The sequence below is a fragment of the Tigriopus californicus genome, chromosome 9, assembly GCF_007210705.1.
Source record: "Tigriopus californicus strain San Diego chromosome 9, Tcal_SD_v2.1, whole genome shotgun sequence".
NCBI classification, from domain to species: Eukaryota; Metazoa; Arthropoda; class Copepoda; order Harpacticoida; family Harpacticidae; genus Tigriopus; species Tigriopus californicus.
The window spans coordinates 2,508,093-2,523,024 of record NC_081448.1 but is presented as its reverse complement, the minus strand read 5'-3'; the positions used below and the strand labels follow the sequence as shown (position 1 = coordinate 2,523,024).

Sequence of the window (14,932 nt, the reverse complement as noted above, 5' to 3'; positions counted from 1 at the left end):
CCACATGTTTGAAAAGCCTTACCAACTTTCAACTGGATATGCTGATCGAACTTTCCATCATCTTGGAGGACTACACCTAAATCCTTCATGGAAGAGACTTGCTCAATGTCCTTACCTTCATCATCTAATAGTGGAGTGTCTAATGGCGTTTACCCATAGGTCATTGAGCGAAATTTCATTCCATTCAGTGCCATGTTACTCGCAGCAACCCAGGAGTAGATTTGGTCTAGGACCTCTGACAGACAACCGGAATCCTGACCATTCCTACCAACTACCAATTTTGTATCATCAGCATAAGAAGAGATACTTACATTACTACTACCAAGCTTCTGAAGCGGGGCAATGAAGACAATGAAAAGGAGAGGACCCAAAAAGGAGCCCTTAGGGACACCCGACTTAACATCGTGTACGTCACTAAGGGATCCTTCAACCCTAACTAATTGTTTCCTACCACAAATGAAACTTCTTAGTCAATTGAGAACCTTGCCTTGGATCCCAATCTCATGGAGCCTGTTAACTAAAAATCGAAGAAAAGTTACCGGTGAAAAATGTGAGGTTTCAAAGCAACAACAACCAGATAAAAACGTAACGAACAATTCCACATTTCAATCCCGACTCAGTTCACTTGAAATCCCGGTTTGGCGGCGGATCCGTCGGGTATGATGTCCTCGCCCATCTCATCTCCGGGAAAGCCGCCTTCCCCTTGCTCGGCACAGTCTTCACCCGCCCATTGGTTTGAGCACGAGGTGGGTGGGATTGAGGAGTAGTTGATTGACCAATGATCACTGAGGCAGTCAAAACATGGTTTTCAAACCTCCTTATTAGAGGCTAAAATATGCTTAAAAACTGGTCAAAATGTGCCGTAGAATGTGCTCTTAAAACGTGGAACTTATAACACCATCAGTAAATATGATTTTAAAGCCACAAACAAATCTTTAATAAAGTGACAGAAGTAGAATTTTGATATGAATTGCTAGAGCGAGCAAAATGGCCGTGGAACAGATTTGTTGCACAATTTGATTCACTCAACTTTACCAACCCAACATTTGTTGGTTGCACTGTCATTTGACCGGCAAAAATTTGAAGAAAAGCATTTGTAACTCTCGTCCATCTCTGCTTACGCTTCAGACCACCAAACAAGTTATGCTTAACATGCTAATAAACTTCTTTTTTAGTGCCTAAAACGAATGAAAAGCAAATATTGGGCGTGTCTATTGATCACTATTCATCCGTTTCGATGTCGTTCGTCCCTCATTTAGAGAGGTCAATCCTGCCTTTTCAGATTTTCCGTCCGCGAATCACCAACTCTATAATCCGGCACGCCTTGTTGACCGCGTTCCTTATTCTGGTCTGTCACGCCTTTTTCAATGCGGCATTATTATTGCATCCCTTGACGTGGATGTCCACCACTTTGGGCGGGCTATTTGGGCCGAGTTCGTGGTTGTATTTGGCACTGGTCTTGGGTTCGACCGTGTTGTTGGGCTGGCTGGTCCATCGCCATGTGTCGACGGTACCATTTGTGCCACAAAGCGCCCTAAGTGTCTTGTGGGGCGTAGTAGAAGTGCCCGTTCTATTGTCCTTGGGAGCTCACTTAACCTTGGGCGCCTTACTCACCCGGAGCTTAATGGGCATCTGGGGCGGCAGTTATGGCGTGCTCACTCAACCCTGTTTGGATGGCAGGTAAGCTTTCAGTTTAAAATATGAGAATATGAAGATCATTTTAACTGCCATGCTTCGAAACTTCAATTGAGATGCCAGTCTAGTATGTTACATGTGTAAAAGTTAAACATAAAAACTATTGAGATGCAGATATGGGAATTTGTAGCAAACACTGTACAAAGATTAATCAAATGGTAAAAGCGGTAAAATAGTTCGACTATAGTGTGATCTCAGTTAAAATTACTAGAACAGTTTAGTGCACGTTTTAAATGTGACGACGTGTACAGCCATTATGTATAAATAAATCTACTTAAAGTACTAGTAGTCAAATGAGGGTAATGATGATCAACTAGAAAGTTTAAGGTCAGATTTTATGTACGTGACCAAAGTCTTCTTTAGTCGTCCTCACTTCTATTGTTGTTATTGTGTGAAGACGGAAAAATTAACAGATTTCGAACGAGAACGAGAATTGTTGAATCCTCGAATTTGAGTTGAGAATTGCCCATATAAATATTCTGAGGTCTCGATGTTTTTATTCGGAGGAAAACAATGCCATCCATGGTCACAAAGAGTCTTTAGACCGTTCCCAAGAAATCGATTGCTAAATTAAAAGTTATGCACACTGTTCGCTTTATCAATATTTGGGCAAAGTGGAATGCATTCAAGTCTGTGTTGTAAAATGCATGGAAAATGGACATGTTTGTGTGTAAGCTATCTTGCACTAACGAGAAAAAGGAGCAGCCCCAATTTGTTTTAACACTCAGTGTAACGGCACACCTGGATTGTTGAAAAAAAGATGAAGCTGATTATCACATAAAATGTTTCCTTTCAGTGAATTTCGGTGCATCGACGAGTCGCACATTCTATTGGTCCAATCTGGAGCATTCATGGGTGGATTCTTATGGTTCGGCTTTCATTTTCGGAACGGCAACCTCCTGCACTTTCCTCCCATTCGTCAACACGGCTCTTCCCAACTGCGGTCGCGCTTAGCTGGCATTTTTCAAGCCTCTTTCATTGAGGTTATCTTGAACATGCGTTGGTTTTGTTTCTTCTACATCGTCTATGGTGCGGCACCATTCCTGATTTAGTACCATAGCAAAGCACTTACAATGAATAATATCTATTAATCTAGGCCATCGATTGGCGGTCACGGTGTCTCAACTGTCTCGATTGAGCCTCTTGAACGGCGAGGAAAGCGTGTTTCGCTACCTTTGGCATCAAATGGTCGTGTTAGCTCACGCCATCTTCTTGGACACGTTTGTGGTTGCCGCCATTAAGTTAGGAATCGAGATCCACAATATCTCGCTCATGAAACCCGTCATGTTCCCGGTCGATCCCAATCAAGCACCGAGTTTAGTCACGGCCATGAAAAGCAAGAACCCGTCTTTGATGAAATATTTGGCTTACATGGATTTCAAGAACCTTTCGACATTTAAATCGGCGCGACGACAACAGCTATTTGAACTCAGCCAACCAGGTAAGATTGGGTAATTTGCGAAATTAGATGGTGTTTTCATTTCAATTGTGTCTTATGAAATAGGTGGTCATCCACGAAAATGGACCCAAGTCAGTCAAGCTTGTGTGAGCGAAATTGAGGAGTTTATGGGAACGCTCCAAAATGCTGCCCAAGTCGTTAGTTCCAGTGCCACAAATGCTCAAACCAAAGAATCAGTGGCGCCCATCTCCAGCAATCTTCGATACCGTTTCCACGGAGGAGGTGCAGACAACAAAGAGAGCAAAGCCAATGGTGTGGGCGTGTCCTCAGACAAAAGCCTAAAGAAAATCACCAACCTTTGGGACAAGCTGGTTCAGCGCTTCTCCAAAAACAAGTTGTTCACGGCCAATCCAGAGCTGAGCCTTCGGAATGCTTTTGCTCAATGTCAAATTGTCATCTGGGCCATCGAGGGTGAGTTTTGTCCGATATTCTGGCGAATTTATGTTTTTGTGTGAACTATACATTTATGGTTTCCCATTTCAGGCTTGTCTCAAATGATTGCGGCCTCAGTTTTGGAGGACGACTTCGGAGTAGTCCAAAGGAATCTCTCCGAAATCCTCACGCTACTGCTAAACCTACAGCAGGTAAGTGATTGCGACACATCGACTCTTAATCTATTCATTGACTCAAGAATAATTACCTGATTTATATGATCTTTAAAATTTCATTTCATGGCTTTGAAAGATCTGTTTTGGTCTCGAAAGTGTTAGTAATTTAAACTGATTCAATTTTTTTTTGTTTCAGACTGTGGAAAGGTACAAGGGCCTCTCGGTGAGTTGCAAGCAAGCGCCCGCCAACAAAATCAGAGACATCCAACTGAAACAGGAGCTTCGCTCAGCCGTCAAAACCTCAATCTACCGGATTACCAATGCTTTTGGATCGCATGTCTCGGCCATCTCCGTTCCAGCAGAGTTTCAACAAAAATTGGACAACTATACCCGCTTCCAAGAATGAAGTGTTAATCCTACGTGAACCACCAATTACAATCATCGTCGTGAACGCTCTAGTTTCTTTATTGAAAGGTCGAGTCGCTGAATACATTCGGGAATACCCAGGATATCGATGGTTTCTTTGATAGGAGCGCCTTCTTTGGACCCACTGAGAATCAACCTGAGCGATTTCATTAGGGCAGGAAATTTTATCCCTTGCTTTTTGGCAATCTTTTTGAGTGCTTGAGCGATCTTATCCGGCTCAGGGTCTTGCTTGAAATAAGCCAGAGTGTCTTCCAAAACTGCGCGTTCGACTTCGATGGAATCCACATTCAACGTCGGTTTCCAAATATAAATAAAATCATCTCCGACGAGTTCCTTCAAGAGGAATATCCGATCCGTGGCCCATTCCATGACCCGCAGGAGATAATCGTCACTGATTTCGCCTTCATTCACAGCCACATCGCGCAACAAGAGCCGCAAATCTTGGACCAGACTCAATCGGCTCGAATCTTGACTCAGTTTCTCTTTCAATATGGTCCGATTGAAATCGGCCAAGCGTTGCAATTCCATACGACTCGGCTTGGTTCCGATTCGTTCCAATCGGAATTTGCTCACCAATTCCGTCTTACGTAAGGCAATATCAGTGGTGTGTTCTTTGTCCTCATATCCACCACCAAACAATGTGGCAAAGTTCATCACAGCCTCCGGGTAGAATCCTGTAAAGAATACTCAAAGGTATAAAGATATTATCCTATGGCCATGACCAATAAGTGTCCAATTTCATCGGATCGTCGAGTAATAACCTTGATCTTTGTAGTGCTCCACTTGGATATCGTTTTGTCTTTTGGACATTTTGGTCCCATCACTGTTCACGATCAAGGGCAAATGAGCAAATTTGGGCGGGATCCACCCCAAAGCCTCATAGAGCAAGAGATGTTTGGGCGTAGAGATTTGCCATTCCACGCCTCTGAGCACATGAGTGATATTCATCCAATGGTCGTCGACCACATTAGCCAAATGGTAGGTAGGAAAACCATCGGATTTAAGAATGATTGGATCACCTTCCAATTCAAACACGTTAAAGGACAGATCGCCGTAGATGAGATCGGAAAATGATTCGGGGAAAGGGCGGATTTTGAGTCGAACCGTATGCGGCACGCCCTGCGACAGTTTCTCCTGAATCTCTGATTGACTTAATTCCAGACACCGGCGATCGTACTTATGGCTGACCCGCAGCCGCACGCATTCTTTCTTCATTAATTCGAGTCTGCGCTCCGTGCAAAAGCATCGGTAGGCATGGCCAGAGGCGAGCATTTGCTCCACTGCCCGTGAATACAAGTGAAGGCGTTGGCTTTGAACATAGGGCCCAAAATCCCCACCCTTCAACGGGCTCTCATCGGGCACCAATCCGGTCCATTCCAGTATATGCTCGATCTTCTCCGCCGCTCCCGGCACCAATCGCGACTGATCGGTGTCCTCAATACGGAGAACGAAGCGACCAGGTTCGGGACCCTGAGATTTGGCCCACAGGTAGTTGTAGAGGGCAGTTCGAAACCCACCCAAATGGAGGTGACCCGTGGGACTGGGTGCGAATCGAACCCGGACCACATTAGATGAGGACGCTGTGCTCATTGAGCGGCACCAAAGCCCGCTTAAAGTCATGAGATCCTTAAAAGAAGAAGGACTCGGGTTCGTTATATTTCACAAGAATTTAAAATACGCAACTCTGACCAAAACCTAGGGTCTGATATATATATAAATATATTCATAAATAAAATATGCGGGTCAGTATCAAAAGTGGCACACATCAAAACACGGTGATGAGAGCGAATACAGCATAGAGCATGGCACACGGGTAAGCCACGAGCAGTTGCTGATGTTCCATACTAAAAGCCGTGACGAAGAGATTGGAGGCCGAGAGTGCGCACCAAATCACGGCTAATGCGGCCAACAAATTGCCCAGGAGCCCTTGCAGCGAGAATAGAATGGAACAGCCCGACAAGGTCACGATGGGTAGGATACAATAACCCAACACCGAGATCACCACCGTCAACGGCACCGGGGTCATGGCCATTAAGCTCAGTAAGCCGTACATGGCTAAGCAGCCCAAAACCCCGATCCCGTAGATGTAATTAAAGTGGACCTTGCCCGTCAGCAACAAGAGCGAGCCAAAGGCCAGACAGAAGACCAAGGGTCCGGCCAAATCCGCATCCCCGGCCACATCTGAGCGGGTCGAGCGGAACGGGTTCAGAACGGCTAAGGTTTTCTGCACAATATGCTCGGTATTAATCCCCAATTCCTCCAATAACGGCGGTTCATTCTCAAACTGATCGTCGTGCATGGCGTGGACCGGGGAGGCAGCGCCATAATCGTTGGACGGAGTCATGTAGGCGGGCGGGGCCACCGAACCCCCACCCATGGGTGTGTGCGTATCGGCGTTGTTGAAGTCATAAGTGGCGGCTCCGCTGTCATAAAATCCGCCGTTGGCGTTGGATTGGCCGTAATCGTAGTTGTTCCAGTCGGCCGACATGCTGCCTAGGGACTGCTTTGGACCCACGATGAGTTCCGTTCCGGATTAGGAGGAGGAGTGGAGGACCAAGGAGCTGGATCCACCCGAGAAATGCCACGATACACAAGCCACCAATTTCCTAACTACTTTTCACTTTTATCTGTGACGTTGGACTCAGGTCTATACACGGAGAGTAGAGTCTAGAGGCCTAATTATTATCAAGAGTGACAGACAAAATCAGAATAGAGGGGAATTTGGGAGCGGTATGCGCACGATATTGACTTTTGCTCAGGATGAATCGGTCGAGATGATGAAAAACTCAGTACTGGTGGTACAGTTGCCAAATCGAGACACCTCATTTGATGAGTATCGGGGAAATGATGGACAAGGCAAAGTTTTAAAGTTGAAAGAACTATACGAGCTTATATATAAATACAAAATACAAAGCGATGATGGAATTGAAATTGAAATCCATAGTATTAAACAATTGCTTCCCTACGGTGGTACTTCCAGCTTTTCGACTTTGAGTACTCCATGAGTGGTAAGACCATCTTTTTCCCACATTTCACCAGCGGTTATCACCCTGACTTGTCCCCCCAACCTAATGACTAGAGGGCTTGTCAACCCTGACTAGACCTCTATATGATCTAGTAATGACCTTTCTATCAGAATCTTTACCCCGAGTCCCCGACCCAGGCACTCGCTTCTTCTGCATGGAAAAGAAACGGGGGTATCTCAGATTTCAGATTTTTTTTTAAAGTTTGCTTTACTTGCAATGCTTTCCTTTTTGAGTAACGCTACCAGTAACGCGTTGGTTTTCGCAAGAAGTAACGGTATCAGCATTCTATGGGTATCGGTAATGAAACGCGTTTTTAGCTCTCCCGTTCCCATAGCCCCCTTACGCTACACGAAATATGTTTTACGTTCTACACTCCAGAGGGCGCTTTGTCATTCAGCCTCTACTAAATAAGGGGCCGATTGGCCCAATTCCTTTTTATTGAATTATAATGCGTTTGTGTTGTTTTTGACTAATTCTATGAAAATCTTATTTTCAATTAGTGCCTCGGGTCACATAATGTCCGGAAAAGAAATTGCGTTCAAGGCAAGGCAAGAGCAGTTTATGTAGCAATCTACAGTGCCTCTTCCCATTTTCTTTGGGTCGTGTGACGTTGCAAATAAGGGCCCTTATTGCTGGGGCTTTCCACGCCAAGTGGACACCGCCTGACGGCACTTAGGTCTCAGAATCTCTTAACTTTTTACACATTCAATTACTAGGTTGAAGTAGAGACCCTGGTCAGAGACGCGCGAGGTTTGACAAGTGGCTCCACTTCGAAAAAGTAAGCGATCAGATGAACTAAAAAGTTTCCAAACAGATTTCGAACTGATGCGCTTTGTAAGAATGAGTACTGTCATGACAAGCACCAGTGAATATTTTTTCAAGGACATTGCGAAATTTTACTCAAAGACAAGCTGATGCATGGATATGGCATGTTAGATTATTAAAAATAGTTTTGTTACTTTCTAAATAATTTCTGAACCCATTTTTTAATAAGATTAGATTGCAAACATATTTCATTCTATTATTCAAATTAACATTATGGCTTGTGAACTTTCTGAGTCTCTCAAGAAACAAGTCCCTCTTACTTTACAATTTAATTTGTTTAATATGGTTGTACTTTCTTTTTTGAAGTGCTTTAGTCCAAATTGACACTGGCAACATGCAAGAAATCAGCGTGACAGCTATATTTTATTGAGAAATACTGTACTGATGCAATTCTAATGGCAAAAGACACTTTAATGTTGTAGAATATGTTGGTTGAACCCAGGGTGAATCAGATTTGTCATAAATCATTCAAAGCTTTGCCTTCTTATGCCATGCAAACACGTTAGGTCTTTTTGAAAGTGACTGACTCCCTGATGAGAAAGTTTCCAAACAAAGCCCATGTTCGTTGACAATTGGCAGCCAATCAGATCGCTCGAATTTGATGACGTATACTCAACCTCGCGGGTCTCTGCATCCAGGGTCCCTACTCATGGGATCAAACCATAAACCATAGTCATTTATAGATATAGAGATCGTATAAAAATCATGTTTTTGTGTCCTTTTTTTTCAATTTTCCTTCATGCCTATACTCTTTCTTACTACTGATGTGCTCTAATTGGCGTTTTTTGTTTGTTTGCTTATTTAGCTGAAATTTCAGCATATTTGCTTGTTAGGACTCCAAGATTGATTTTTTTGCTAATATTTTATTCCTTTGTGGTTACCAGGCTAGGCTTGCTGGGGTACCGTATTGGTAGAGCATCCACTTTCCAATTTACGAATCCTGGTTCGATCCCAGGCTTGCCAAGTCCAGGCTTCTCTGTGGTATTTGATTACTGTATGAGTTGCTGCTTGAACAGCTTAAATGGGCGAACCTGGGGTTATTCCCTAGGGTGAGGTAATAATTAATGTTGGGCTGTGATGACGACGCGGGAACATTCCTCAATTGGGACACCCATCATTCAGATGGCAGGCCGAGCGAGAGAGCTGCCATCTGACTTCGTAACAAACAAAACAAAGCAGGTACTAGGCTATGGCAGAGTAATTACCTGAATTTAGAAATTGAGCTTTGAGTCACCATGAAAGGCAAAAAATAACTAGGGAGCTGATTTCAATCTTTACTGGACATTTTCTTCCAGCAAGTACTGGTGTGAATCCAAGCACCAACAGGGCAAGTAGTCCGGTACTTAACTTGCCCAAGTAGGAATTTGCCCCAACTTGGGTTTGTACACAAACACTTGGGGGGGATAATGATGCAGCTAAACTTATACAAGAATTTTTATACCAGGGCAAATTAAATCAGTTTATATAGGAAAAGCAATAATTTGCACCAACAGTGACGCTGCAACGTGGCTATAGATCAATGACTGGTTTGTTTCTGGCAATCTGACTTTAGCTATGAACAAAAATTCCTCATTTACCGGGTTTCCTAAGGGTTAAGCTCGCCCAAGTTCTAGTACCTGACTAAGCTTTGCTTGTAAACAAGTAGAACATGAGTGTCTGTGATGACTTGCTACTTGCCCTTTTCCCATCATAGGGGATGTCAAGTAAAGGAAAAATCAGGGAAAAATGTGGTCCGGCACCTTGATTTTGGGCATTTTGGGGAGAGAGAACTAAGACAAACATCACAGTCAACTCGCACCATTCGCCCATTGAATTTTCAATAATTCAGTGATTTTGAGCAAGTTGTGTTACACAACCCTACTACATGAGCATGTTTGGTGTGAATCAGTGAACGCACTATCAAATTGGCTTAATACCACAATGCAATTCACTTAGACAAGCATGTAAAATGGAAAAAATGTCAAAATCCAATGCATGTACAGTGCGGTTTGGCTGGGCATGTTGTCTTTGATTTTTCTCCATGGAATAACGTCAGTTGTCCATGAACGCGTTTACTTGACTAGCCCTATTAAGAGCAAGCCTTATTTTCAGGGCGACCAAGAACTTAATAACAGCAACACATTCTTAGCTCTGTTTTGCTGCATTGGATTGTATAGTTTACTGAAATTGTTAGGGGAATTTTGCACGGGTGCTTCAAGGAGCAAATTGAAAGTGTCAGCAATCAAATATCGATATGCAGTTATTTTTTACTGATAGGATTTGATCGAGTTTATAGTCGCCAACTTATGTGCAACTTTGACTCACATTTAGAAGACGAAAAGGGAGAGAAATTGGCGGAAGAAAAATATTAATCTTAGGCAGCCTGTTATTTCTTCGTTTTATCGCTCTCGTCTGCTCAGCTCCTTTTTTGTTTTGATGATTGGGAAAGGTTAGAGCCCTTTAGGAAAGGTAACTGACAACTCTAAAACTAGAGGCTATATAATGTTGGGCATGAAATCAAGACAAATAGGGCGTGTCAGGTGAATGAAATTCAAGGAAAAATGTGGTCCCGCACCTTGATCTTGGGCATTTTTGGAAGGGAGAACTAAGACAAACATCAGGCAACTTGCACCATGAAATTTCAATAATTGAATGATTTTGAGTGAACTGTGTTACAAAACCCAACAAAATGAATATGTGCGGTATAATTTGGTGAACGCACTATCAAATTGGCTCAATACCACAATGCTATTTCTTTAGAAAAGCAGGTAAAATGAAAAAAATGTCAAAATTCAATGCATGCGCAGTGTGGTTTGGCTGGGCATGTGGTCTTTGATTTTACTCCATAAAATAGCGTCAGTTGTTAATGAACACGTTTACTTGACAAGCCCTATGCAATGTCAAAGAACAGAGAAGTGTAAAGATCTGGGTTTTCATACTAATGCGCCCTCTGGTCCTACCATGAAGTAAGTGTCACCGCACCTTTGTTGATGACCAGATATTAGAACCAAATATTTTTTCATATTTACTGCAAATTTTTGTCACTTGACATTTCATGACAGTTTTAGTGAATGAATGTTGGAGTAATATAGTTTAAAGTAACTAATGAATGGTGTCCCCAAAAGGCAAAAAATTCTTTTAATGCAGAGAGGGAAAGCACTGAATGAGCTTCAATCATAGCAGTTCTAGCCGCGATTGTGGCGCAGCATGGCTTGCCCACACACCTGAAATCTGAGCCGGTACTTTACACGTCTCTACTGAGCCGTACTAGGAGTGTTTGTGATGTTTTAGCATCTGGTTTTTTCAATCTTATCCTGTGATTCTTATATCATGTAGCTTGTGTTTTGAGGCAGCTTTTTCCTGCCTTGTTCAATGATATAAGACACCCTTGAATTTCATCACATTGTTCAAAAATTCATTTGCAATAGAGAGATCATATCACTTGAGCACATAAGAAGAGAAAAGAACCAAATCCATCTTTCTCCACTTCTCATTTCCGATTTTTTTTTGTGCGGACTTCCTTACTGCTACCGGGATTGGAATCCCCGCAGTTCAAGACGAGAAGATTATTTATTTTACTTGATTTTTATTTATATATTATTTGATCGACCAATGAATTGGAGTTGGCTGATCTGGCTAATCCTTGAATATAAGGTTGATCCGGAAGTTTAGTCAAAAACTTGTCCAAGTCTGACTTAAATCTTAATACTGGATCAACGCCTACATAAGCCCTACGAAGATTTGAGGGCAGCAAATTCAACAATGAAGGAGCCCGAGAAAGAAGAGAGTTGGACTTCATTGTTCTAACTAGCCTGGATTCTCGAGGGCTTGAAGGTGCTCTCAAAACGCACATTAAGCCTCTACGGTCACTACAATTGACCCTAAATCTTGGGTTGGGACAAGCTCATGATTGCTTTTGAAAACGTACAATATCAGATACCTTTTGTACCTTCTCTGAGTACTGTACAATCCCAACCTTTCTAACCTCTCCCAATACAAGAGCTCTCGCATATCCTCAATGTTCCTAGTAAAACATCTTTGGACCTGCTCGAGTTTTTGCAAACCTGCTGAACTAATTGGAGCCCAAATGGGAGAGGCATATTCAAGATGTAGCTGAACAATCGACTTGTACAAAGTTAGCATCGTGACACTATCTCTGGACTTAAACGTACAATATATCCAACCACATGTTTGAAAAGCCTTACCAACTTTCAACTGGATATGCTCATCGAACTTTCCATTATCTTGGAGGACTACACCTAAATCCTTCATGGATGAGACCTGCTCAATGTCCTTACCTTCATCATCTAATAGTGGAGTGTCTAATGGCGTCGACCCAAAGGTCATTGAGCGAAATTTCATTCAGTGCCATGTTACTCGCAGTAACCCAGGAGTAGATTTGGTCTAGGACCTTTGCCAGACAACCGGAATCCTGACCATTCCTACCAACTACCAATTTTGTATCATCAGCATAAGAAGAGATGAAGAGATACTGACATTACTGTTACCAAGCTTCTGAAGCGGAGCAATGAAGATAATGAAAAGGAGTGGACCTAAAATGTAGCCCTCAGGAACACCCGAGATGACATCATTTATGTCACTAAGGGATCCCTTGACTTTACTAATTGTTTCACTATCACAAATGGAACTTCTTAGCCAATTGAGAACCTTGCCTTGGATCACTATCTCATGGAGCCTGTTAACTAAAAAGCCATGATCTACCTTGTCAAAGGCCTTGGCAAAGTCAAGGTAAACTACATGGACTGATTCATGGCTCTCCAGTCCCTCAATAACCTGCTCTATATGCTCAATCAGTTGGGTAACCGTGCCAAAATGTGCTCAGAACCCATGCTGGCTAGGAGGAAGGACTTCATGGATATCAAGAATTTCAACAAGTTTGAACTTCATGATCTTCCAAACACCTTCGCAATATTCGAAGTGAGAGAGATCGGCCTATAATTACTGGGGAGTGACTTATCTCCCCCTTTGAAAATTGAAACCACATGCGCTACCTTCAGAGAAGAGGGGAACTTGCCCTGGTCCAAGATGCAACACATCAAGTACGAGAAAACAGGAGCAAGAACCTGTGAGCATCTCATCAGAAACTGATATGTCACCCCATCAGGGCCAGGGGAGCTCGAGAGTCTCAAGTCCCTGATGGCCTCTAAAGCATCCTGATCTGTGACTACAAGATCATGGAAATGCTCAACTTGACAAGCCTTGCCAGTCCCAACAAACTCATCAATAGAGCAATGCCCTATAGGGCTAGTCAAGTAAACGCGTTTCTGGACAACTGACGTTATTCCATGGAGTAAAATCCAAGACAACATGCCCAGCCAAACCGCACTGTGCATGCATTGGATTTTGACATTTTTTCCATTTTACATGTTTGTCAAGGCAATTAGCATTGTGGTATTGAGCCAATTTGATACTGCGTTCTCTGATGAACACCAAACATGCTCATTTAGTAGGGTTATGTAACACAACTCGCTCAAAATCACTCATTCAATGGGCGAATGGTGCGAGTTGACTGTGATGTTTGTCTTATTCCCTCTCCCCAAAATACCCAAAATCAGGGTGCCGGCCCACATTTTTCCTTGAATTTCCTTTACTTGACATCCCCTATTGCTCCTAAACTCAGTGGAGTTGAAACCACACTAGAGAACTGATCTCCAAATATGTTGGCCATAGTCCCTACATTTTCTATGGCTTCCCCATCAACTTCAAAAGGCCCTACAGGGTGTTTATCTTTCTCTTAGAGTTTGCATAGGAGAAAAACGCCTTCGGATTCGACCTCACCTCTTGAACAACTCTTTTTTGTTTCCTTTTTGTTTGCTTCTTTGAAGTAATTTGCTTGTTTTTGTTTGTTTCAATCCCTTCGAAATTTGGTTTCCCTTGTTTGTTCCCATCTGTATTTCTTAGACATTGTACTTTCGAATGGCAGCAACAATAAACAATATAAAGATCAATTGAGGGCGCTGCTATCATATGTTTTTGTCTCTGCTGTCGCTGGAGGTCAAAAAGCTCCACTGGCGATCGAGATACTCAAGCCAGGCTGGCCAGTTTTTTTTTTTTCAATCGACGATGCTAGCATAAAGCAAGGACACTAAAGCAAGGAACCGCCACCTTTTTCTCATCACTAAACCTTTCCCGCCAAATAAGGCCTAAACTTTTGCCGCTGAAATTTTTGAATGTCAGTTATTGGCATAATTATTGAACAAAATATGTATCTAATATCGTTTTCGTAACCATTGATGGTATGTGCTTAAAAGCAGGCATTCAGATAAACTTAAAATGACTTTAAACATGTCTTAAAGTACAACAACTGAAAAGTGCTAATTAGGTTTTCTTGATAAAACAAGAATTTGCTCAAAACACAATCAATAAATTCTCTTTTGCCAAAAACATTATTTGTAGAAAATTCTTTCAGACACATCTTGACCAAATTTCAAGTAATTTGACGCATTTGTTATGAAACTATGGTTCTCACTCTAGGAATGGCCCTCAATCCAAAAGTAGACATACTGTAGCTCTGAGCTATGTATTGTTCTTTAAACTCATTTGGATGCTTCATAATCATGAAATAATAATTTTAAGAAATATGGCACCTGTTTTATTTGACTATTTTGGTATTTTGGATGCTTTTGCAAGAAAAACAATTTATTGGAGTCCAAAGTGCAAATTGAGATCTAGTCTACTGTACTTTGATATTTCTCTGTGCCCCTTAAATAATGCCTGCCTTTTATGCAAACTTCCTAATAAGTAGAAATTTAAACTCTACAAAAAGATAACTCATTCATTTCTCACCAATGCCGCCTGATGTTTTTTGTCAAATGTGTGGGTTTAGACAAAATTATCAATTGTCCATCCTAGATATTCTAATATGTTAACATTTATGTACATGCACTTTTATTGTTTATTCCATACATTTCTTTTATATTTTGTCAGTACATTACCCATCAATTAATAAAATG

At 42.2% G+C, this 14,932-nt stretch overlaps 3 protein-coding genes across 3 annotated transcripts; 1 reads left to right on the top strand and 2 right to left on the bottom strand.

Moving 5' to 3' along the window:
- The first annotated feature begins 545 nt into the window (after positions 1 to 545).
- LOC131886425 (nucleoporin NDC1-like) lies at positions 546 to 4,211 on the top strand. The gene is made up of 7 exons (XM_059234756.1): positions 546 to 746; positions 1,283 to 1,680; positions 2,492 to 2,724; positions 2,792 to 3,136; positions 3,200 to 3,565; positions 3,638 to 3,738; positions 3,899 to 4,211. The coding sequence occupies exons 1-7, from the start codon at positions 660 to 662 to the stop codon at positions 4,106 to 4,108; spliced, it is 1,740 nt and encodes a 579-aa protein (XP_059090739.1). The 5' UTR covers positions 546 to 659; the 3' UTR covers positions 4,109 to 4,211.
- On the bottom strand, positions 4,141 to 5,748 carry LOC131886427 (probable glutamate--tRNA ligase, mitochondrial). The gene is made up of 2 exons (XM_059234757.1): positions 4,890 to 5,748; positions 4,141 to 4,802 (listed from the first exon to the last, which is right to left on the bottom strand). Exons 1-2 carry the CDS (start codon positions 5,746 to 5,748, stop codon positions 4,141 to 4,143), a joined length of 1,521 nt encoding a protein of 506 aa, XP_059090740.1.
- Positions 5,736 to 6,856, bottom strand: LOC131886428 (protein YIPF5-like). The gene has a single exon (XM_059234758.1). It carries the CDS (start codon positions 6,614 to 6,616, stop codon positions 5,894 to 5,896), a length of 723 nt encoding a protein of 240 aa, XP_059090741.1. The 5' UTR covers positions 6,617 to 6,856; the 3' UTR covers positions 5,736 to 5,893.
- Between the last annotated feature and the right edge of the window lie 8,076 nt (positions 6,857 to 14,932).

Excerpts from the sequence above, each read along its gene's own strand:
- LOC131886425 (XM_059234756.1), top strand. The coding sequence starts at position 660 with ATGATGTCCTCGCCCATCTCATCTCCGGGAAAGCCGCCTTCCCCTTGC. Across the intron at positions 747-1,282 it reads CCCATTGGTTTGAGCACGAG|ATTTTCCGTCCGCGAATCAC; the intron begins GTGGGTGGGATT and ends CTGCCTTTTCAG. Across the intron at positions 1,681-2,491 it reads CAACCCTGTTTGGATGGCAG|TGAATTTCGGTGCATCGACG; the intron begins GTAAGCTTTCAG and ends GTTTCCTTTCAG.
- LOC131886427 (XM_059234757.1), bottom strand. The coding sequence starts at position 5,748 with ATGACTTTAAGCGGGCTTTGGTGCCGCTCAATGAGCACAGCGTCCTCA. Across the intron at positions 4,803-4,889 it reads GGAGCACTACAAAGATCAAG|GATTCTACCCGGAGGCTGTG; the intron begins GTTATTACTCGA and ends TATTCTTTACAG.
- LOC131886428 (XM_059234758.1), bottom strand. The coding sequence starts at position 6,616 with ATGTCGGCCGACTGGAACAACTACGATTACGGCCAATCCAACGCCAAC.